The sequence below is a fragment of the Mya arenaria genome, chromosome 3 (assembly GCF_026914265.1).
Source record: "Mya arenaria isolate MELC-2E11 chromosome 3, ASM2691426v1".
Classification (NCBI taxonomy): Eukaryota; Metazoa; Mollusca; class Bivalvia; order Myida; family Myidae; genus Mya; species Mya arenaria.
Window position 1 is genome coordinate 35,794,939 of NC_069124.1, and position 26,843 is coordinate 35,821,781.

The 26,843-nt window shown below is 37.0% G+C and overlaps 1 protein-coding gene across 1 annotated transcript in view; it reads left to right on the top strand.

The window, feature by feature from the left end:
• The window catches only part of LOC128227518 (formin-J-like), an 81,539-nt gene that overhangs the window by 1,910 nt on the left and 52,786 nt on the right, over positions 1-26,843 (top strand). Inside the window, exon 2 of the mRNA XM_052938148.1 lies at positions 19,832-20,357. Coding sequence (XP_052794108.1) covers positions 19,886-20,357 — 472 coding nt within the window. The 5' untranslated portion in view covers positions 19,832-19,885. The remainder of the gene's footprint in view (positions 1-19,831; positions 20,358-26,843) is intronic.

The window sequence follows — 26,843 nt, forward strand, 5'->3', positions numbered from 1 at the left end:
TCGACGTCGTTTTACTGCTAGTCGCGTCCGTTGCGGTGGTTGCGGGTTCGTTGAAGTCCTGGTTGGGGCTTTCCTAAATAGTATAAGGAAACTATAAATGTGAAACAGTAATGATGTTGTTTTTTTAAAGCTGAAATGGAAGGGAATCTAGTGCGCATGTCAAGCTATGTACAATGCTGGTTTGTTTAAGCTAAGTTCAGTTAGTCTGTATACGATAATTATACATTTTTACAATGAAATGCCTGAAACACAAGCAGTTGTGTGGTAATGACTAAAGCCACTGATCATTTGATAGTAGAAAAGTACTCGCTATTCGCTATTTTTTCCCAATGAGTAAATGCCTACATCTGTGAGGGCGAACGCTGGGAGCAAGTTTCATGATAATTGTACTTGGCGCACGAAAGTCTGTTCTTGATGTCGACAATGAAAAGCCAGTGTCACTCGCGGCTGGACCAAAAATAAACCTCGTTAAAGAAATAAGGCCCTGATTCAATCGATTACGTTTACGATTTCAGGTTGACTCACGCATTAAAAACCGCTAAATTAATTATATAAAATACAGAATATTCATTCTTTGCCTGACTCAATTATGTGCCCCGAAACTAATGTTCATTTATCTAAAAAAGATTGGGTGACAATGTCACATTAACATTGACGATTTTCGAATTTAAATTGATATCGTTTGCCACGCCTGATGTAGAATTTCGATTCATGAAATTATTTGTGAATGAAATCAGACATAAGAAATAAATGCAATTGGAAACCAAATACCTATTATTTAACAAGAATGCAACTGAGCAAAGACTTACGTGAGAAATAAGAGTTAGATTGGCATTCATCGGTAGGAATGAAATCATAGACCAACATTGACACGAATAAGTATGTTAGGTTTGAAAAGCTGAAATCATTGCTGAACATTGGTTATTGAAATTAGCTTATAATCGGCTTGGTCTCTATGACAAACAGATCTGCTCTACGCGCACAAAATATACAGATTGTGAAATTAGCAACTGTCGTTCACTGAGACTGTGCATTGACGACAGCAATATAAGTGCCGCACTGTCATCATTCCACAGAACAGTTTGTTGAATATACTCTACTGGAACCATTACTACAGGTTCGACATTTTTTGAGGGTTGTCTCAACGGGACTTGGATTGCAGTCACTTATGACTCACAATAAAAGAAGCCCCTTGCATTCATAGCATGTAAATCAGGGAACTTTTAACTTCATTAAGGACAGCAGACCTTTCTCGGCAAAAAGGTTCGATAGTGAATTTCGAGACAACTAGAACATATATGATTTTGAAATGCCTAACCGAATGTACGTGTTCACTATGGTCAACCTGTGTGCCATCGTGCTGCCTTGCCCAGGTTTGAGGCCACAAGTTAGACACATCTCATTATCGTATTGGTTTACGTTTGGACTCTAGTTTCTTCTAATTTGGATTCAATAGATATCCAGTAGCACACTTCTCTAGGATCCCCTTTCAAAGGTCAAAACAAACTGGCTACTCTTTCTGGTAATGGAAAAGTAACATGGAAATGATAACAACATGTGGCTATATTAGTTGTATAATAGTTTTGTAGTATCTTTTTCAAAACCTACAATTGACAATTGTATTTGATTTGTGAGTATGATGTTATGACTATTTAATTGAATGTCGAATTCCTAAGAAAACAAACAACGAGTATTCAGTCATCATTGACTAACATAAGAAGACGTATTCATACAATCTTGAGTATTTATACTATGTGTAGAAGACACGAACATTCTTTATAGTTGCACCCAAATATTATTTACAAATCATTCATTGTTGCGCCAACATATACATAACAATAGTATATTTTTTACCGTAATTCTGGTGAGTATTCACTACTCATGTTTAAAATCGCCTTGCTCTAAGCAATATAAATGTTATTGCATTTCGTGCATGTCCAATGGCAATCCCGACGTGTTTGAATGATAGGTCTTCGCGCAGGTGATTGTTAAGTCATTTACAACAGCCAGTTTTGCTGCATCTTTATGAACGTCCACTTGCCCTTAAACGCTGCCGTGCCCAGTCTAACCAGTTGTTGTCTCTAAATGTGCTAAAGAACCCATAAATCATAGAACAATACCTGGGTGAGCCCTGCCCGGGCACTGCCCTGACATTGACAGCATATGCTTGGTTGGAGCCCATGATCTGGACGCATTGTCCCGTAAATAATCGGGTGTCCATTTCACGGCGTGCCGAAAATTACATACTCGGGCGTCAATATTTGCAACCCTGTCAAAACTCAAAACCTGTGGCCGTCTGAAACTTCGAACTTCGTTGTTATATACAATTACCAAAGATAGCGAAAAACGCGCTATTTCGTCATAAGTTTAAATCGCTAATTATGTTCTTAAAATTCCGATGCTCTTCAGTTTTAAGAGGTACTTAAAAACGAAATCAAATATACGGAAAAGAGTGAGTAAACACAATCGACATGATCTTGTGAAAAAATCAGTGTCTCAGTGACAAAACATCATGACTTGTGTGTGTGTTCCAACACAAAGTACACTGATCGTCATAGCAAATGGGCATACTATGAACTCGCTTTTGAATACATGTTTGTGTGTTTTGATCTGCTGGACCCTTGGTGTTTTTTAATCTTCTATTGGTGTTTGGTTGTAATATGCTACAATGTATATATTAAGATGATTAAAGGCTGCTGCTAGGCGTGTCCCCGTAGATCACATGCAATGCGTTTGGTTATACCATGATAATTTTATTTTGTATTCTTCGCTTATGCACCAGTCAATTGTAACCACGCCCCCCCCCCCCAAAGGTCAGGGGAATAGCGGGAACTTTGACCCGGTTTGGCGCGAAGACAAAACCACCGTATTAACCCGGCATTGCAGGGCCGCCTTGAAGTTAAAAGACGGCCCAATGTCCTGGCTATCCCCGGTATACTCCCGGACCTGGGGGGCCGTGGTTACAATTGACTGGTGCATTATGTGGTCTCCTAGTCGCAAAGTGGAATTATCGTAGGGTCCTTGATTCGTTATTTAAAATTATTAAAATTGAACTTTAGATGATATTCAGGTTGAAAACATAATTGAGGTTACTGTGTTGTTACTTCAGACCTAAGATTTTTGTCATTTAAGAAACGCGCCCGGATCCAGCTTCAAACTAGGTTAATACCAGAATGTAACAAACACCATCAATGTCACCTAGTAGGTACCAGAAGGTAAAACACCACTACTAGTCCAACCCAATGTCGCCTAGTACCCTATGCCATTAAGGCAATGAATATTGGCGTTGTCTTGCCGGCAAATATAAACGACTGAAATAGTAAAAAAAACAAAAAAAACACAACATTTTGGTTAATGGTCTGGTAGGAACTGGAACTCATTAGACATCTTTGATACCATGTTATAGAATAACGGCGTCATATTTCCACTGGCAGATTTTTGCTGCACGTTGTATACACATTCTCTCAAAGTTATGTTTTAGGAACACTCCGTACCCTTCCAGAACCCAATCTAAGAAACTCGGACGTATGTTTGGCACTGTCGATGCTGCCAGATGGTGTACTTCCCATTTCTGATTCTCTTAAATGCGCCTTTTTCAATTATTTTTCAATTCAATGTCTAAAAATAGCCACCACACTCATGTTATATTATTTTCGTGGGAGAACCTGGCTCATAAGTAAACAAAACTAATTGCCCTTTTCATATGTTGTATAATTAGAGACCAAAGATCGGGTTAATATGTTTTCAAACGCATTTTTCTGGCGGCCCATTATAGTTGGAGGTTCTCTGACTGTCATTTATTATCAAATTGATTTTCATCTTTCAAATGCAAACAGAGTGTGCATTTGAGTGTTAATTTAATTTTTATGAAGAGGTTATTGATTGATAGATAATTTATCAAAGGACAGTAAATATTATGTTGTTAGGGGTCACAAGCACTTTTGATCTGACGAGATATTAGTTCCTAGTTTGGCATGAATGTAACTGAACCTGGGTTATTGGCACAATTTACTTTTTCCAACAAAATTAGTTTTAAAAAAGGGTGTTCATTGATGTTTGTCCCATTATATAAACACTTAGCAAGTAGAAGGTATCCAAATTCAAACCGGGCTTTGCCCGGCATAGTTAACTTTGCTGGTGACGGGACTGCTTGGAGGAATGTATGTCATTATTTATATATAAGAGTTTAATACTATATACAGAAAATAACAACCAACAACGGTCAGTCGTGCGTTAACTTTTTAAAAGGTAAAACTCCATTTAAGTTAAATTACATCGGATATGAGTTGAACTTTACCACATTTTGGCTCCATTTCTCCAGTATTTTTTTTATAACTAAAGGGTTTCCACAATACAAAGTGGTCGAATTAAGCAAACCATTAGAACATTTATTTATTAATTTTTTTATTAAGTTTTGAAGTACAAAATTTAGCAAGGATCCTCACAGAACTACACTTACAATAGCGATGGTGAAAATGTTGTGTAGTAATTGGATAATACAAGAGTTTAACATTGCTGGTAAATTGCAACCATTTGGTGTTCGAGATTAAGGTGTTGGCAATTTGTGAACACATATTTCTGTTGCGAGCATTTGAATAGAAACCAATAAAAAAGTGGAAACTCTTCCTGTTTAAAGTGATATTAGCGAAGCGAAAATGTTACTACTACTCTTAACATTTAGCTTTGTAATGCTGTTTGTGATGTCAAAACACACAACACATCAAATCTATATCTAATTTATTGATGATTAATTCTAACAAAATGCTCACCACGCGAATACAATTCATTTATCATTTCCCTCCATTAAGGTAAACCGTCCATCATTACGTCACGCTCTTTTCAGTCCAGTTGACTGTAAAGCTATATACTACCTCTATGTACAATTGATATACTCCATATACAGTTGGTATAGTCAATACTATTGGTAAAGTCATTATGATATTCGTACATACATATACTATTGGGAAAGTTCATATACTATTGGTATAGTGCATATACTATTGGGATGGTCCATATACTATTGGTATGGTCCATATACTATTGGGATGGTCCATATACTATTGGTATGGTCCATATACTATTGGGATGGTCCATATACTTTTGGTATGGTCCATATACTATTGGGAAAGTTCATATACAATTGGTATGGTCCATATACTATTGGTAAAGTTCATATACTATTGGTATGGTCCATATACTATTGGTAAAGTTCATATACTATTGGTATGGTCCATATACTATTGGGATGGTCCATATACTATTGGTATGGTCCATATACTATTGGGAAAGTTCATATACTATTGGTATGGTCCATATACTATTGGGAAAGTTCATATACTTTTGGTATGGTCCATATACTATTGGGATGGTCCATATACTTTTGGTATGGTCCATATACTATTGGGAAAGTTCATATACAATTGGTATGGTCCATATACTATTGGGAAAGTTCATATACAATTGGTACGGTCCATATACTATTGGGAAAGTTCATATACAATTGGTATGGTCCATATACTATTGGGAAAGTTCATATACAATTGGTATGGTCCATATACTATTGGGAAAGTTCATATACAATTGGTATGGTCCATATACTATTGGTAAAGTTCAAATACTATTGATATTGTCCATACCCTATTGGTATAGCCCATATACTATTGGAATAGTGTTAAAGCGTCTTGATTGCTAAATAAGTTATTCATTATATAAACTGAATCTAGTGTTTACATTGAAATAGTTACGTTCATATGGTATTTTTATTATTTCTTTACGCTGAAGCGATTTCAAATGATACCAAATAATACGGAGTTACAATGCATCTTAGCGATGGATTGAATACCTTCAAGATGAGCACTACGAACGCCATTATGTAGATCAGAGTAAAATAGTTCGCCTCCGCGAAAGCGTGAAATCCGCAATTACCGCCGTCTTACCCATCCTTTCACCGCGCATTCCTGTCCCGCTGATAACACTTTCATTTCGTTGCATAAAAAATGTTTACTGTGGTGTTTTTGAAAAGATACATGTGCGGATGTACGCAATACGGAATGTATAAAATCTCCATTTTTTCACAAAGTATACGTTTGTACCTTGGCAAGTCCTAAACGTAAGCATTGCCCGTTTAACACAATCAATACATCAAAACATGTAAACATAATCAATGTTGCTTCTAATATATAAATAATACATATTTTAACATTTCGTTTTGTTGGAATCTTGAAGAAAAAACAGTTTTGAATTGACCAAGAGCCCTATTGCAGTTCTGCCTGTTTTCCCCTCTCAATATTTCGTAGGTAAATGATAGCAGAGATTTCGATTTAATGACAGTGTTTTTATCTTTAAAACAATTCTGATTGGCTGAATAATGAGGTCAACATAAAATTGGAAGAACTTGTTTTCTAAGTACTACGATGAAATTGTTTTTGAATTATCATTTGCTAGTTGACAATAAATGACAATTAACGATATTGTAATTTGAAATAGCACAAAGTTTAGTTTATACTATTTTTAGCTCAATTGACAGCTTATAAACTTCCGCTCGAGTCCGTTTCTTGGGGAGAAAACAGCACTGAGTCAATGAGAGTGAACTCCTGGTGGTGATCGAACCCACAACCTCTCGGGTGAGAGGCGGACATCTGTATCATTAGACCACCCTGAATAGCACAAAAGTACATATACGGTTACCAGTGGATTAACTAAAGATTTCTCCAATGTACCAAACCATTTTAGGGGGAATGGTACTTGCACCGGTGCATGTTAGATAATAGTTGATACCGTTCAAACCTGACAAAGTATTGTAAGTTTGTAACATCGCACTGGTTAGTCATCATAGTTTAAAGTTATACAAAGACTTCCTGTTAAAAATCTCCGATCAGGATCATCCAAGTACATTGGGTCGACTCCTAATTAATCCAACAGTCCATCTTATCTTGTTCATGCAACACTCGATTATACCTATGTCACTGTCCAAATAAATCATATTGTATTGTTCATAAATCAAACATTATTTTGTCAAAAGCAACTCACGTGTGTTTTGAATGCATGATTAAAAGATGGTTGCTAGATAAGATAATTTTATTGTGATTTTATTCTATTCAACGTTTTGTCTGTATCAAATATTTATTTATTTGTGTGTATGTTTGTTTTGCCAAAAAGCACCTAGATGGAGTAAAAAATGCGGTGTCATTTCATTTTGAAATATATTAAATATTTCTAGAGATTTTATCGAATCATTGGAAATGAGATACACATCACAATCAGCTGACTGTAGATTTTGTCATTTATTTACAAGTTGTTGATTACATTGTGCGAAACATTGTGAACTTCTTAACAGAATACGTGTATCATTGTTTTAATTGTTGTGTGTGGTTTAACAGCGTTGAGCGTAAGAAATTGCATTGAAATTCAGCTTAAACATTTATTCAGCTCAATGAAATACATAAATGAATGTAAGAAGTATATTCAAATGCATCCGAATGGATTGGAAGACTGGCGTTTATGGTATGAGTTAATTTGTTCATTGAAGTTTTAAAGAAGGAAACTTTTTTCGGTGAATCCTCCATAAATTATTTTTGACATACGTTATTACTGTTGTGGTTGTTGAAGGGACGGATATTTCTTTTAAGGGAATAAACAATTAACACTGAAAACATTGTGGTGTATGCTTTAAAGTTGGCAAATTAAAATAATACCATATAACCTCAATACAGACTGTTATCACAACAGTATACTTTCGTTTTGCACATTCATCATTATTTGTTTAAATAATCCTTAATTAAACTACGAGAAGTCCCAAAATTTACATTTCGCTTAGTGTATTTGTCCATCTACCCGCCTCTTTCTTTTGTCCGATTTCTTTTTCTTTTGTGCGAAAAGAAAACGGTGTCTGGATAAGTCACTTCTCTGTATCCAGCCATCACACTGGAACGTTATTGTAACCTTTTGTCAATCCGTTCATGCTTAATTACATCCTGAGTAAATTCTTAAATATGTTTATATTCATTTATATTAGCCTTCTTAAACATGTTCCATTTAAAAGAGTTATCTGTTAGTTTATGTAAACTAGTTGACCTCAGTAGTTATATTTTTAAAATTACACCTTTTACATAATGATAACATTGATTAGCCGCAGAATATACTTAACAGAACAAGGAAATTGAAAATCGGATCTGAATAAATACTGAATTACAAACACGGGCGACAATGGAGGGTTGCAGGGCCGGGGTGTGAGAACCAAGCACCTCCAGTGTTTGCAGAAGTTCATAGGGTGCAGGGTTGGGAGGACCTTTCAGTGCAATCCAGACTGAGCCTCTTACAGGACTTTTCTGGGGGGTTCTGAATGATGCTCACAGTAATATGCAATCTATACTATCCATGGCATGCTATACATAAGTGATTATAATATACGCTTTAAAACATTATAAACACCTTAGAAATACGAGTGTATACTACTGCAATGTCAACTATAAGGACAGCCAATGGACAGTTGGTCAACGTCCAAGTTTACTTATTGATGTCAATATCAGGGTGAAAATAGAATAGACCGGAATGCACCATTTTACCCCCACCCCCGCCCCCTCCCATATCAACAGTTCACTCGCCCCGAAGTTACACCCACTCGAACTCTATATCCTGAACCCACCTCTGAAGTCAACACACCATATGACATCATATCACATTTAACTTAGAAATTAGGTCGACCTGCCAGTAGGAATGTATTACCAATGTTTTATTGACACAAAACTCACGAAAATATGTCCATGCAATCAGAAAAATCATTGGCAATGCATACTCTGCTTTGCCACATGCCTTTAACTGGGGTGCTACTGATATATTTGCTTTCTAAAACTAGACACATTAATGTTAGAAATGAATGTACTGGCCATCAAACATGTGTTTGAAAAAGACAAACTACGTAGTTATCCCATTCGTTTCAATGGCTCTATAATACAAAAGCCTATGTATTGTGTCAATATGTATCGTCAATATCATATAAATCAGAAACGCTTAAATTGTTGACCGGTTTCTGTTACCCTAAAAACCTCAATGGCCAAAGTATATTTTGGAAAATAAGCTGCATGTCAAACATGTCACTAGGTTTAAGCTGCATTTGATAAGTTAGTAACCTATTTGGAAACAACCTAAAATCACGGCTTTGTTAATTAGATAAATATTTTATTGTAAAATTTAAATAGTTTTTTGTCAGAAGGGTATTGGACATTACAGGGTCCAGTAAGGACATGGACAGTGTAAATTAAACTTAATGGCAATATTTACACTAAATACGTTTGAAAAACATGTTATAAAAGCAAAGGATATTAACAACAGAGCAATGCTACCAGCTGTGGCTAACTGTTTGTTGATTTTAGGTAAAGTAACCAGAGACATTTCACAACATTGGATCATGGCTGAAATAGTATTGCCGCTTTGAAAGTTTTTTAGCATAATATTTGGAACATATTTTTAGAAATCTCGGACACTAACATGCCAGAGTTCAATTCGAAGGGGGGGGGGGGAGGGGGTAATGGTGACCAATTTGACTTTGTTTGTGCTAAGTGTTGAAGTTGCTTTGTCGTACAATACGTTGTGTTTCGTTTGTGCTTAGTGTTGAAGTTCTTTTGTCGTCCAATAGGTTGTGTTTCATTTTGCTTAGTTTTGAAGTTGTTTTGTCGTCCAATAGTACGGTGCGTTCATGTATCCGTCTGCATGTCTGAAAGTAGGCTTATTAGTGGTTTGGTAAGTTCATGTATCCGTCTGCATGTCTGAAAGTAAGCTAGATAGTGGTTAGGTACGTTCATGTGTCCGTCTGCATGTCTGAAAGTAAGCTAGATAGTGGTTAGGTACGTTCATGTATCCGTCTGCATGTCTGAAAGTAAGCTAGATAGTGGTTAGGTACGTTCATGTGTCCGTCTGCATGTCTAAAAGTAAGCTAGATAGTGGTAAGGTACGTTCATGTGTCCGTCTGCATGTCTGAAAGTAAGCTAGATAGTGGTTAGGTACGTTCATGTATCCGTCTGCATGTCTGAAAGTAAGCTAAATAGTGGTTAGGTACGTTCATGTATCCGTCTGCATGTCTGAAAGTAAGCTAGATAGTGGTTAGGTACGTTCATTCATGTATCTGTCTGCATGTCTGAAAGTAAGCCAATTACTGGTTTGGTACGTTCATGTGTCCGTCTGCATGTCTGAAAGAAAGCTAGATAGTGGTTAGGTACGTTCATGTGTCCGTCTGCATGTCTGAAAGTAAGCTAAATGGTGGTTTGGTACGTTCATGTATCTGTCTGCATGTCTGAAAGTAAGCTTGATAGTGGTACGGTATGTTCATGTGTCCGTCTGCATGTCTGAAAGTAAGCCAATTACTGGTTTGGTACGTTCATGTATCCGTCTGCATGTCTGAAAGTAAGCTAGATAGTGGTTAGGTACGTTCATTCATGTATCTGTCTGCATGTCTGAAAGTAAGCCAATTACTGGTTTGGTACGTTCATGTGTCCGTCTGCATGTCTGAAAGTAAGCTAGATAGTGGTTAGGTACGTTCATGTGTCCGTCTGCATGTCTGAAAGTAAGCTAGATAGTGGTTTGGTACGTTCATGTATCTGTCTGCATGTCTGAAAGTAAGCTTGATAGTGGTACGGTACGTTCATGTGTCCGTCTGCATGTCTGAAAGTAAGCCAATTACTGGTTTGGTACGTTCATGTGTGTCCGTCTGCATGTCTGAAAGTAAGCTAGACAGTGGTTTGGTACGTTCATGTGTCCGTCTGCATGCCTGAAAGTAAACAAGACAGTGGTTATGTATGTTCATTTGTCCGTCTGCATGTCTGAAAGTAAGCTAGATAGTGGCCTGGTACGTTCATGTGTCCGTCTGCATGTCTGAAAGTAAGCTAGACAGTGGTTTGGTACGTTCATGTGTCCGTCTGCATGTCTGAAAGTAAGCTAGACAGTGGTTTGGTACGTTCATGTGTCCGTCTGCATGCCTGAAAGTAAACAAGACAGTGGTTATGTAAGTTCATCTGTCCGTCTGCATGTCTGAAAGTAAGCAAGACAGTGGTTAGGTACGTTCATGTGTCCGTCTGCATGTCTGAAAGTAAGCCAATTACTAGTTTGGTACGTTCATATGTCCGTCTGCATGTCTGAAAGTAAGCTAGATAGTGGTTAGGTACGTTCATATATCTGTCTGCATGTCTGAAAGTAAGCTAGATAGTGGTTTGGTACGTTCATGTATCTGTCTGCATGTCTGAAAGTAAGCTTGATAGTGGTTAGGTACGTTCATGTATCCGTCTGCATGTCTGAAAGTAAGCCAATTACTGGTTTGGTACGTTCATGTGTCGGTCTGCATGTCTGAAAGTAAGCTAGATAGTGGTAAGGTACGTTCATGTGTCCGTCTGCATGTCTGAAAGTAAGCTTGATAGTGGTAAGGTACGTTCATGTATCCGTCTACATGTCTGAAAGTAAGTCAATTACTGGTTTGGTACGTTCATGTGTCGGTCGGCATGTCTGAAAGTAAGCTAGATAGTGGTAAGGTACGTTCATGTGTCCGTCTGCATGTCTGAAAGTAAGCTAGATAGTAGTAAGGTACGTTCATGTGTCCGTCTGCATGTCTGAAAGTAAGCCAATAACTGGTTAGGTAAGTTCATGTGTCCGTCTGCATGTCTGAAAGTAAGCTAGATAGTGGTTAGGTACGTTTATGTGTCCGTCTGCATGTCTTAAAGTAAGCCAATAACTGGTTAGGTAAGTTCATGTGTCCGTCTGCATGTCTGAAAGTAAGCTAGATAGTAGTAAGGTACGTTCATGTGTCCGTCTGCATGTCTGAAAGTAAGCCAATAACTGGTTAGGTAAGTTCATGTGTCCGTCTGCATGTCTGAAAGTAAGCTAGATAGTGGTTAGGTACGTTTATGTGTCCGTCTGCATGTCTTAAAGTAAGCCAATAACTGGTTAGGTAAGTTCATATGTCCGTCTGCATGTCTGAAAGAGAGCTATATAGTGGTTTGGTACGTTCATATATCTGTCTGCATGTCTGAAAGTGAGCTAAATAGTGGTTTGGTTCGTTCATGTGTCCGTCTGCATGTCTGAAAGTAAGCTAGATAGTGGTTAGGTACGTTCATGTATCTGTCTGCATGTCTGAAAGTAAGCCAATTACTGGTTTGGTACGTTCATGTGTCGGTCTGCATGTCTGAAAGTAAGCTAGATAGTGGTAAGGTACGTTCATGTGTCCGTCTGCATGTCTGAAAGTAAGCTTGATAGTGGTAAGGTACGTTCATGTATCCGTCTTCATGTCTGAAAGTAAGTCAATTACTGGTTAGGTACGTTCATGTGTCCGTCTGCATGTCTGAAAGTAAGCTAGATAGTGGTTAGGTACGTTTATGTGTCCGTCTGCATGTCTGAAAGTAAGCCAATTACTGGTTTGGTACGTTCATGTGTCCGTCTGCATGTCTGAAAGTACGCTATATAGTGGTTTGGTACGTTCATATATCTGTCTGCATGTCTGAAAGTGAGCTAAATAGTGGTTTGGTTCGTTCATGTGTCCGTCTGCATGTCTGAAAGTACGCTATATATTGGTTTGGTACGTTCATATATCTGTTTGCATGTCTGAAAGTGAGCTAAATAGTGGTTTGGTACGTTCATGTGTCCGTCTGCATGTCTGAAAGTAAGCCAATAACTGTTTAGGTAAGTTCATGTGTCCGTCTGCATGTCTGAAAGTAAGCTAGATAGTGGTTAGGTACGTTTATGTGTCCGTCTGCATGTCTTAAAGTAAGCCAATTACTGGTTTGGTACGTTCATGTGTCCGTCTGCATGTCTGAAAGTACGCTATATAGTGGTTTGGTACGTTCAAATATCTGTCTGCATGTCTGAAAGTGAGCTAAATAGTGGTTTGGTTCGTTCATGTGTCCGTCTGCATGTCTGAAAGTAAGCTAGATAGTGGTTAGGTGGTTAGGTACGTTCATGTATCTGTCTGCATGTCTGAAAGTAAGCCAATTACTGGTTTGGTACGTTCATGTGTCGGTCAGCATGTCTGAAAGTAAGCTAGATAGTGGTAAGGTACGTTCATGTGTCCGTCTGCATGTCTGAAAGTTAGCTTGATAGTGGTAAGGTACGTTCATGTATCCGTCTACATGTCTGAAAGTAAGTCAATTACTGGTTAGGTACGTTCATGTGTCCGTCTGCATGCCTTAAAGTAAGCTAGATAGTGGTTAGGTACGTTTATGTGTCCGTCTGCATCTCTGAAAGAAAGCCAATTACTGGTTTGGTACGTTCATGTGTCCGTCTGCATGTCTGAAAGTACGCTATATAGTGGTTTGGTACGTTCATATATCTGTCTGCATGTCTGAAAGTGAGCTAAATAGTGGTTTGGTTCGTTCATGTGTCCGTCTGCATGTCTGAAAGTAAGCTAGATAGTGGTTAGGTACGTTCATGTATCTGTCTGCATGTCTGAAAGTAAGCTAGATAGTGGTTTGGTACGTTCATGTATCTGTCTGCATGTCTGAAAGTAAGCTTGATAGTGGTTAGGTACGTTCATGTATCCGTCTGCATGTCTGAAAGTAAGCTAGATAGTGGTTTGGTACGTTCATGTATCCGTCTGCATGTATGAAAGTAAGCTTATTAGTGGATTGGTACGTTCATGTATCTGTCTGCATGTCTGAAAGTAAGCTAGATAGTTGATTGGTAAGTTCATGTATCCGTCTGCATGTCTGAAAGTAAGCTAGATAGTGGATTGGTAAGTTCATGTATCCGTCTGCATGTATGAAAGTAAGCTTATTAGTGGATTGGTACGTTCATGTATCCGTCTGCATGTCTGAAAGTAAGCTAATTGGTGGTTGGTACGTTCATACAGTTCCAAACATAAATGTGTCTTGTATTTTGTCTGTTTCAACATTAAAATGCTGTTCCTCGCAAACCATGCTATTACTCAATCAATGTCAAAATGTATAACAGTCATCTAAACAATTGTGATAAAATTTATGGGCGAAAGGTCGTCAAAGGGTTGCTGAAAATAGCGTTGTCTGTGGTTCTCTTTTGTAAGTTTTTACTGCAATTTTGCCTCATCGGTCAAGATCTGAAAACGAAAGCAACATTAGTTTCACATTGTTTATTACAACGATTGTGAAACAAGTTGTTACACAAAATAATGTACAACATTATAGTAATCACTTTCGTCGCCAGCGACATCAGTAATATTAGAGAGGTTTAGGGTAATGTTAGAGTCACTGGGATTGTGGCTTCTAGATCATAGTGTCCGTCTACTGACTGAATGCCCATTTGACTTATCCTTACTGAAACAATTGTCTGAGTGAAAACTTGCGGAAACTCCTTCCGTATCACTGATGTGCCCGGCTTATGATTAGATGGGTCAAAGCAAAGGAAGTCTACCTGCGCCAATGGTTAACGTCAGTTAGAACAGTTTATCTTCCACTCCTTAAAATAAAAGCCCAAATCCGCATTAAAGGCATTCCTGTGATTTAAGATTGTGTAAATTTCGCCACATTAGCAAGAATTACATGTCCATAAACAAAGGAATTTTCGAAAACCAATTAAGTTACGGATTTAAAAGGTGTTAATAAAATTTAATGCGTTGAAATCCATTCATTAATAAGAGTAAGGGCATTTTGTTCTTTAAAAGCCATTCGTCTTTACCAGTAAGGAAGGTTGAAGCGATTATCTTTATGTTATTTAAATAAATAAAGATTCCTTCAAAACTGCTTTTTTGGCACAGTTTCACGTTGTATTTAAAAATGCTGAATGAATGCATTTTATGAGTTTGCAAATATATATTTTTCTTAATGAAGGATTGATTGTTCAAACGCATTTAGATTGTGCTTAACTGCAATATGTTTGACTCTTGTAGGGAATATACCTTTGATTTCACGAGTTGTTTTGAGCAGTAAGCTATTTGCGTAGGTTTGAACAGCTAAATCTATCATAAAACCGTTTATTTGTCATTACCAACATTTTACTGTTTTATTATAAAATTAATTGAAACGTTTGGTTTTTTTCTTCTAAATATGCGCATATGATGCAGTTTTTACATATATCGGTCGAAATAGCCTGCAAAAAGTAAATACAATAAAAAAGGCTGATATCAGGGGCATGTCAATGATTAGACGTTCAAGGGTGCACGACACTTGGGGCGGGGAGGGGGGGGGGCTAGCGGTGCCCCCAGTCCACTAGTGTATATGTAGTTGTAATATATGTTATAAGATTTTATGATCAAATAAACCAGTTCACTATTAGAAAGTCATTATAATACTGTGGAGTGTAGTCCAAGGATGAACCAACCACTAAAATGTTTATTTGACCCCCGGACTTTTTAACTTGGTCACCGTATACCGGATCATAGGTTGGCCTCTTGGAGTCGGGCAATAAAACAAGTGCCCGAGCTGATACATCACTGACATATCTTAAAACGTCCACGTGAAAGTAACTATTAATTTAATGGTCTCCGTTTCTTTGATTTATGTTTGAAGATCAAACTATAATGTATTTTCGATATCTATATTATCAATATCAGAAACATTATATTCTTGATGATGCGCTAGTGTTGACATTACCATAACTTCAAAACAAGAACACACGACTTATGTTGGAATAAAGACACTGTTCACCAATCGAAAGTGATTGTAGCTTTATGTGCCTGACGTTTTATGTTATTTTATGGATCGTTTTATTTTTTTGTGGTTAAGTAATGAACATTTCAAATATGGATTTCAATTTAAAATTTGTTCCAAAATCGTGCACATTTGCACAGGTGTTTAAAACACCTTAAGATTTAAATGTGATAACTTCTTGACTCCAACATCAAAGTTATCAATGTTGAATCTGTTGTTTAGAACAAAAAGAACATTTAAAGTTGTCATTTAAAACATCTTTGTTTTGTGGCATTTACAGTCGAACTACATTAACCCTCAAGTGCGCACTTTTTAAATAAGAGAATTGGATTAGAGCTAGATCGCTTTTCACCAGGTATTCATCTTTGAAACAAAAACATGTTTTCTTCTTATCAAAGTCAAGTTATAATGTATAAGCAATTGAAGAAGCTTTTCTGATTGTTATGATTAGGACATTTATTACATGTTTTTGACAGGGCGCACACAATTAACATTTAAAATCCTCAAAATGTTGAACTTTTACATTATCAAAAGTGTTGTGCGCGGAACGCAACAGGGTTGTACGCGGAACGCAACAAGGTTGTGCGCGGTACGCAACAGGGTTGTGCGCGGTACGCAACAGGGTCGTGCGCGGTACGCAACACGGGGTTGTGTGCAATACGCATTACATTCTATGTTTGGCATTTAGCCGACTTGGGAGTCTCAAACTCGTTATATATTGTAAGTGTTCCGAGGGGGGGGGGGGGGGGGGGGGCAGTGTGGTTACACCTTCACAAATGTATCCTTCCTTAACAAATACCCATCACAATGTACCTGTTGTTTGTATGCTTGTTTGAATGATTTGAAATGAACTGGTGTAGAAAGCTGCCTAACATTTTCAACTTTCAATCTACCTACCACCAGCCTTTTTCAATTAGGTATTCTAAATCTAAACTTGACTGACTGTTATATCTTGTTCCAAGTCCCTTAAGTCCCCTTCTGTAATCCAATTAATAACATAAAACTGTAGTTTGCTACATTAATTTCCATACCCCCTGATAACTGTTGAAAGGCGCCGGTATTTGAACTTATTTTGTAAGGATTCCTAGTAATGTGTAAGTTTGGATGAATTAATCTCACATCCGACTTAATTCCACTTGACCCTTAAGTCACTAATACACAACTTTAAAACAAACATTCTAAAACCAGCATATACTAACACTGATACAAAAAGGATTTTCACGCCAATCCATTGGCTATCCAATTGTAATTCCTTTAAAATCGAAACCAAGCGTTTCAATAATCCTTCCAGAATAACATTAGACCGTGTGATAAGAATTTTTGACTATGCGTGTTACTTGTATCATTTCGAATGGTAAAAAAAGAAGGTAGCTTTTGAAGCAGACTCTACCTGCTCAGTTTACCGCAAGGCCGCAGGAGAGCAAAGAGCTGCCAGAAACGATTATAACCTTGTCTTAAAAGACATTCCTCGAAACAAGAGCCCGAACCTACCTATGGAATGCACGAGCAACGACCTATTAAACCCCATAGGGTATTAATCGTCATCGATTTTGGGCATACGTCAAATATCTAGATAATCCAAAGATTGGCCAAAGACAGATAGAATGGTCAACCACTCCTTGTAGCAAAGATAGGGCTCTTGTGTGGCGTTTTCAATCTACGACCAATCATCAAATATAGGCACAATATTGTAAATAAATCGAAATTGGGAACAAATTTGATAGCAATGTGTACAATGACTCCTTATTAGTTCCTCGGGTTATCTGGGGAACTTCACTATTTTGAGTTTGGTATTGAAAATGAATCACTAGTTGATTTCAACTGATTTTCCTTGGAGAGATGCATACTATTTTGATGAAGCTATAATTGACTGATCTTGCACTGGCCTATTAATCATGTAACACCTTTGATCCGAGAAAAAAAGAGTTTATCATATCCGTATGTTTTTCAACAAGTCGAGGTATCTAACCCAGTCAGCTCTGAAGCAGATGGTATATAGTTTCCCTCATTAACGTCAATCATGTGTCTACCAGGAAAATTATTCCAGCCGTCTGTCCATCTTTTATACTGTATCATTAAGTCATTCTTACAAAAAAAGAAAGATAGAAAAAAGAAAAACACAATTTTACTTATCTGGATTCCATTTAGAGACCATAAAACATCATTCTTCAACCTTATTATTCATATCTCTCAGACCGGTTGCGTGTATCTATTATTCGGATTGCTCCTGATTTATCGGAAGTATCAATCATGTGTTATCAGTCAGAGAAATTGAAAGAAGAGAAATTTGCGTTGGCCTATAAATGTCCAGATTGGAGTGGATGTTCTGATATTTCAATTAACGGTTAACCAGGGTGTCCGTCATCAAAGAGTACTGCCCTGACGTCCCAAAGCGCAGGGTGCTGGGGTGGTGAGAAATGTGTATCAGCGTTCGAGATAGCGGGGCGGGGAGGTGGGGGGGGGGGGAGTGGGAGGGGTATATCGTAAAATTGATCTCAACGGATATGCTTCCAAATATTTCTTTCTTCTTTTTTTACCAGATTAAAAAAAATCACATTTAATTAACCTAAACACGCGTGTCAGCGGCTTTCGGACGTGCTTGTTTTTCTCTGTCTGAATGTGTGTCCATGTATCATATACATACAAACATTGAATGCGTATATACGAGAGCCAAAATGCAGTCATAATACGCTGGAGATATGTTAAAAATTAGTGCCGTTTCATAAGAAATGTATGTATACATATAAAAAGCATATATGCAGGTACTTTAATGTGGTAACATCAGATTCCTGAATAAAAAAAGAAAATGCACGCTGGTTCCGAAACGTTCTAACTTTTGTAAAATCAGTTATCATTTAAGAAAATCTCTCATTTCTATTTGATCTTGAACTTTAAATATTTCTGAGAGATTCTTTAATCGTATATTATTGACTCAAAATATAGTGAAATAGTTCTTGATAAAAAGATAAAAAAAAGTTCGTGGACTGAACTCGAAGGTTTGTGAATGTATCTCAAGATGCAGTGAGCAAATTAAATAAATGTGAACAGTATATTATGACCATAACAGATAAAAATTCATCGGTAGCTAGGTATGACCCTTGAATTAATATCCAAGTCGTTTATAATGTTTGTTCAACGATTAAGAATTGGCATTCCACAATGCTGAAATGAGTTTAATTTTAGTATATGGGCAGATAACAAGTGGATGAAAGGAAGCAGGTTAGAAGGGTACCTTACTTGACAAATTTGAGGGTGAAATCTACACCCACCCACCCTTACATCTTTTTTGATACGCGGTATTCAACGGGTTTTATGTACCCCGTACACAAGAGGGGTGCTAGTAGATAGATTAGTGGTGCTAAAACAAAAGCATTACACGGAACGCAGACTCCCAAAACCATGTATTATTTTCAAACGCAGGAATCGGGTAGTAAATGAAGGATTAGTCGGTACGCAAAGGAGAGGGCCGGTTACAGGGGGAGGGGGTTACACTCAAGGGGTAGAAGACGACATTGAAGGGGGAGGAGTTACACTCAAGTGGAAGGGGGTTACATTGAAGGGGGAGGGGATACACTGAAGAGGAAGGGGGTTACATTTAAGAGGTAAGGGTTTCACTCAAGTGTAAGGGGGTTACATTTAAGGGGGGGGGGTTACACTCAAGGGGTAGGGGTGACATTGAAGAGGGGATGAGTAATACCTAAGTGGAAGAGGGTTAAATTTAAGGGGGAGGGGTTACACTCAAGAGGAAGGGGGATTACACACAAGGGGGAGGGGTTACACTATATGGGGAAGGGGTTATATTGATGGGGTAGGCGGTTACACCAAAGGGGGTGGGGGTTACACTCAAATAATTGTCAATAATATGAAACAGAGTTTAAGAAAAATGCATTTAAACAGCAAGCTTTTACACGGATATACTTTTCGTCTAGTCAACTGCGTTCAAATAAAATTAATGAAATCCACTAGCGTAATTACAATATAAATAATCTAACTAATTCACAAGTATTCCCTCTTTAATAGCCTTTTTTACAATGTATCCTGGAGCCGCAACTGAAAACATAGATATTCATCATACAGTACTGTGTTAGACTAAGTGTACATTGTGTTTTATTTTTATTGCATCCATCAATGTATTTCAGATGCAGTATGTTAACACTTAATTACACGAGCTAAGTGTTTCAGTTGAAGTTGCCAGGTTTAAACGCAAGTTTACTATTTGTTATTGTTTATTTCAGATTGCAATGATGTAAACAGAGCCAAATAAACCTATATAACTACCTGCAGCCAAAATGGTGGACCATTTTGAGAGTGTTTCTGACAGCGAGATCGACTTGAACAGGGATGTGTTTACTGACACACCGGTTCGAATTCCCCGCCGAACATGTAAATCGATGGTTCGGCGATCCTCGGTTGGTTGGTTCGGCTCTAATGGCTCGGCCAATCAGGAGTCCCGATACGTAGCAGTGCAAAAGATTATTGACTTGATTAAAGCGCCTTCGGTACAAACGTATACTACGATTAAGAAAAAGATTGACAAGACCAAAAATGAACCGGGTTGGATTTTAGAATTTTTACATAAAGATGGTTTGGAATTATTGTTCGAAAGTTTGGAGCAATTATGTACTTCACCTCAAACGGATAATTTTCTAAATGTGATTTTGCAAGCCTCTTGTGCCGATTGCGTTCGAACAGTTATGGATTCGACGCTAAGTTTGGATTATATTGTAGATAATACGGAATTTACCAGGAAATTAGCCTCGGGTATGTACTTCTGTTTTTATATTTTGTTTGAAAGGACTTGATGGTTATTTATTACTCTTTTTTTTGTATTTTTAAGAATTTTCTTTTCTTCCGCTTATTTTATTTTGGTCATTCATATTCTACCAAACACATTCCTACTTTGAGGAAAAAATAACAAACATGTGGGTTGAGACGTCCTCGACTGTTGAAGGTTACAACAGGGATTATTTTCATTTACCGAGTTTGTCTGGGGAATCAAGTCTATTGATTGAGTTGCAGACGCGAATTAAGAAATAGACGCAACGATAATGTTACCAACATAAGTAACGATAATATGTAACCATATTTAGAAAGTAACACTTGTCGGTGGGTGTTTTGTTGTTGTAAATGTTTGAAATGTAAACTATAAGTCTGGGTCATTATAAACATGTATAGAAGGACAGCTTATGCAAATCTCCTTACATAGAAATGTGAGAATGTCTTTAATCATGCTTTACTTGATGGTTAAAAGTGGTGAATACATTCGGATGTTGTGTTGTGTAGAATACACTGTTTTCATCGTATTCAAATTATACCCATAAATCATCCAATTGCCATGTACTATCAAAGTAAACAATAGGAATTTGTATTAATTATTGTCCATCACGAAACAATTTGTTAACCGATCGTCGCGACAGACGTTTTGATAAGTGTTACCTTAAAATAGTGTAAGTGTTGTTTTACTATAATGTTATAACATAGTCTTGACAGGATGGTGACATTTTACACAATTAATGGCTCTTCTGACTACTAGTAGGTCCATTTCTCGACATGTGAAGATGCAAATTCATGTATTTTAAACAGTCGGTAACAATGAGTTCAGCCATTTTTGCAACAAACCTGAGGTTGTCGCTGTCTGCGCAACTATGGGCCCTATCTGTACCAGGGTGACATGAAACATTTCCTATTTTGTATGTATTTTTTTCTCTTTTTCTACGTATATATTCATCGATTTATAACTGCTTTAATTTTTCTTTTCACTGAAGCGTTTGATCTCATTGCGTTAATTGGCTTGTAGGCGTACGGGTATCACCCCCATTATGACAGTTAAGTAAAATAAACATATGTTTGGTTATACTTTACAAAAATACATATTTGATTTTTTTCATTTAAGTTCTTACGTCCTTTCTTCAGACGAAACACTAAGTCGATAATGAGTTTACCCATGTCAGCTATGGTATAAACAAAAGGCAAGCGGTCCCTTATAACTTTGGAGTTTGGAACTAAAGAACTTTATATCTTCTTATAATATGTATTAATCTTAATTAGATTAACAAATCAAAGAAACTTATTATTTGTTTTATCTGCAATCGGTCAGGCGGCCGCTTGTCTGTTGGTCTTCTAAAATGTTACGGCATCAAAAATTAACAAATCACATTGTAGTACGACATTCGTTTAGAAACCTGTTTTAAGCCTTCGGTGAAAATACGAAATCGGTTTGAATAGAATTCATGTGGATAATTTGATTAACGAAAGTATGTAAGGTGCAGCTTAAATGAAAATGAAATTTACACCTACTTAGCATAAAACAACACGTTTATTCATAATACGTTATCCCGATATATATCAATGATCTGCGAAGAAGATAAAATAGAAGAAATCTTAGTCACTTAATGAATTGTCATTTCATTTTGTATCAAAATAATGTTGTAAAGAAATAAAGTTTGTAAATATTTTGCTGGATAAATGTATATCGTTTTGGTTTTATTGCTTTTTAAACAGTTATGGTACCAATGTTTGCAGTTTTAATTCCATTCAATACTTAGCAAACATGTTAAAGCAACATCTTATAGATCGGTTAACGAGATGAATCGAGTAAATCACATGGGGGTATACACTTTTTGAACGAATAATCATGACAAAATAGGTATCGAAAATACTTATAAGACTGTATTTTGATATAATGATTAATTTATTCACAACCGACTTTACATTGTTACACAAAATAGTCGAAATCAGAAGTCCATATGACAAGACCAGCGGAGCGTGTTTTATTTGAATAGGTTTAGATTTGAAAGCCTATCCTGCTATGAACCTTGTTGAAAGTCTAAACAGGTATATATCAGTTTCTTAGCCATCTGACAATAGAGGTTTGACTTCTTGCTTTATTTGTCGACAAAATTGGGGTATCGCTCGAGAGTCGAGTTTCCTTGGGAGAAAATTTGTATTCCCATGCAAAATTTGTTTTAATTGTCTTACGGAAACATGCATATGCGGCTTTGTAATGTCTGCAGTGTTCTTTTAACATGTCTGAGACGTCACTGTGACTTGACCTCGTCACTAAAGGACGGTTTTGTTAAAGAGATATTTAATGTAGGGTTATGTATGGCAAACAAAACACACATCATGGTTACGTAAAGGCAGTGGGGTTTTTGGTCTACTTTCCCGGAGTCAGCCCTAAATTAAGCCAAATGATCGTTAGTGTATCGATTATCATTTGATCTTATCTAGTCTCTTTTTCAAATCTAATTCACCCTTACTTAATTCAACTTCAATTACCATGCTTAAAAAGGAAATCATATAGTATTTTTATGTCTTTCACAACACAAAGAACTGGCCTACTTATACTAAATAAATGTACTTTGACGCTGGATCATGATTCAGCGAGATGATAGGTCAACAAACAACAAAACCTTTCTTGTGTACATGTTAGTTGTTTATATAAACAATGAAGAAGAGGGTTTTGTCTTCTTTTGTCGTCATATTTGTTTACAATCCATACGCCATCAGCGTCCGGCAGCCGTCAGAAGCCTTGGTATATATCCGCTCAAACAACACATATGGTCACGGGACTTAATAGACTTATAACAAACAGAGTTCTCAAGTATGAACACTCGAGTGCAATTGGCCCAATAAACAAGATAAAGAAGAATAAGGTATTAAACACCAGTCCCACCACCCCCTACGGTGAGCACAATCTGTATGAAAAGTATTAAAACGTGCGACAAAACTTGGGACAGGGCTGTTTATAGGTTTCTAACAGGACCTCCAAATATTTGCAAGATGAGATCGAAGCGAACAAAGTAAAACAAATAGTGAATGTGTACACAAGATCTCGAGTGAGGGTGGACGTACAAGGGCAACCTTACACCTAACCCGCGACCTTTGTGGGCTCTCACTTTCACAAGTCCACAGGTTACACAAAGAAGTGTTCGTGTCCTCTCTTATAACTATACTAATGAAGCGTATTTGTTCTAGTTTAAAAGAGACAAGGATGATAAAGGGGAGGTTTATTTGACCAGTACTATAACGTTTTGAGCAGAAATTCTAAGTGCTCTCTTATTAATTATCTTTATACTCTAACATAACACAGTCTTGGCATTTATGCTCAAACTTTTCACTCCCTGGCACGCCCTAGACTTCTTTCTTGACATTCAAAGCGTGGAGTCGTCGCCTTGACATTCATACTGTTTCACGACATCTCAAGTCTGTATTTTTCGAAAAACAATAGCAATATACTATTCTTTACGTAAGGTCATCAATTTAAAAACTCCCCTCCAATAATTACATATAAATGTCTGATCTATTTTTTTCTGATTCGAGATATGACGGATCTGTCAGTTTTGCAGCTTGAATCAATTTGTCTCGGTCTTATTATTACCTCTTCGTCGTTATGAGCTAGCACTTGTCACTTTTAAAACACTGGCTTAATAATTTGTCAATACTAATGAGTCGTTAATATGATCAATATAGATTTTTTCAGTAAAAACTCAAACACCTCCTTAATAACTAGAATTGAGTTTATTTGCTGAAAACATCTGGTAAACGGTTCTTTAGTATAACTCTTGTTAATCGTCAGATATCGACTGTAATGTGGAAGAGGGGTGGTCTTGTGGTAAAGGTGAACGCCCTTCATTCAAGAGGTGATCAGTTCGAACCTCAATAGGGCTACTTGATCATGGCCTCTCAGAGAGTACTTGCATTCACCAGGGAACCATGACCAACGTTCTTTTTTATAAAAAGCTTAAACTAATACAAATTTAAAACAAACATATTGTACTGAGTTTTGGGGTAGGGGTTGTCGGTCCGAGGGCACAGTGCATACACTTTCCATTCCAGCTACGTTATCTGTCATATTCTTCCTCATTGACCTCTGTGTCTTGACCTTTCCTCCTCTGGTATATCCTCGACCTCTTTTGCTTGACCTCTCTTCCTCTGACATGCTCCATCCAACTCCCACCCTTGAACAGCCCGTGTTGTGACACCATGATGTATGGACTGGCCAGCACATTAGCATGTTGTGCATCCGTGTGTATTGACAGGATAAAACAATCATTTTGAGCTGTCAAACCACGAGGTTTCATCTTAGTTATGTTTTTTGTTCGACTTCTGACCTGTACCTTAGGTCACGGAAACCTCGAGGCTTTCAATGTTATGGTGTGCAGTTTCATTCGTACTTGTGTTGTACTAAATAGCACTAGACTCAGAAACACAAAAAAGAAAGAAAAAAATGACATGTAATTTATAGCAACAGTTACAAACCCAAAACAGTTAATTGTAATTATCTTAAATACAATTTCTTTAAAGGCTCAAAACTCATTAAAAAGAAAAACATAATTACTAAATTAAAATAAAAATATATTGGACGTCTCTCTTATGTGAATACTTCAGATTTAAATACGGACATTTAGTACTTAAGTGAAAGCATACATGTATCATTATTGTATACGTCTGCTGTCACCACCTGTTCTGCTCCCAAGCCTTCAAATTAATATGATATATTTATACAAATTCTAAATATACATAAAGTTTCCACCTCAAGTGTGTACATGCCCGCCCTAGCATCCAGTACCGGCTGTCCTAGTTCTACATTCCAAACATAAGTGTTTGTTCTTAGTTTAAGTATTAAAACATATTTAAGTGAGGAATTGTAACACGCCCTTAATTAAATATGAAGCTTTATACACCATTTGAAACTTAATGCGATACAATTTCATACTTGTCCAAAAGTTTTCTAAACATCATTTCCTGTAACATGTTTAAAGTTACTTAAGCACACAGAAGAAACCGGGTTAAAATATGCAATATTTTTTGGGAAGTTAGGATTTTTTCGATTTTAAGTGACTTTAAAGTTCATACAAAACTAGGTCAGAATTGACAGGTTATATGGGGTCAATTCACTTTGATAATTGTTTAAAATCTAAAATAAACCGCTATCACCATTTCGGCACAGCTGTAATTGGTGTAGAAGATGATGATCATTTTGATTATCGTGTCGTTTTATCGGAGCCCTGAGGACCCGGGAGTGGTCATGCGATCGGCTTCAGTTGATAACTGACCACCACATCACGAAGTTCTGATGGTCATCTAGACAGTCACTCGATATGACACTGACCAGTTAGATAACATCTTCAGTATTGAATACGATCCTGCATCAACAAAGACGACATAATGAACTTATTATTGTGTCGCTTAAGCATTCCAAGATTGGATGAAATTGGTTAAAAGGAACAGCTTCAATATCAACAATATTGCCTTCACACCTGATACAAAGTAGTGAAACAGTCAAGTGCTTTAGTTAGCTCAACAGAGAACCTTATTATACAGACTCCATGCTAGATTGTTCTATTTCAATATCTCGGTTAAGACACGAAGTATCTTTTTGGTTTTGGCTGTTCGTGTTTTAATCGGTGATTTTATTCGATCTGGGCTCATATAAATGTTTAACTGACTCATCTGATTGCTAAACTGTTTCATATATTATTGAATGCATTAAAAGAGTTATTTACTCCTGCATAGCAACCAGAATACGCGTGGTTAGCAACATGCAGTTATGTTTATATATAGATATGGGATGTTTCATTACAGAATTATTTTAGAAATAATAAAACCCATAATTCACACATCCTTTAAAATGTGTTTTTTTGTAACAGTAACAACTTTAGCAACACTGGCTATATCTTTTTCTATATCCCCAGTTTATGTGTTGCAGTCACGTCATACGAACGAATGTAATGTTGTTTTCATTGATTACAAAACAGAAACAGATTATCGAATGTCAGTATGTTTTACAGCGCAAAAATAGCACCCAGACATTTATAGATGCGATAAAAACGAACAGTGATTTTACTGTTTCTCAGCATTCAAAATACCACAACATTACATTAAAATTCTTTCACCATTTACTGCCATTTAATGCGAGTCACCAGACCCAATTTTTCACTCATTATGCAATGAAGCCAACAATTCTTGCTTTGTGTTTTCGTTGTTTTAAACCTAAAATAGATCGATTTACGCAAAACATGTTATCCAATCAGGCAATGGAATGTAAATCATTTTGAAATGCGTTCGTTTTTCGTTAAAAGTTCGAAAATACCTAATGAGTTGGTTAGAAATTGACGCATCGGTTAAAACCTGATTTCAACAAAGAAATGAGACTGGTCATAAATATTCATTGTAACATTAGTCTAGCCTGGAGCGGCCGGAATGATGAAGCAAACACAGTTTCATGCTGTTGGGACAGAGAAA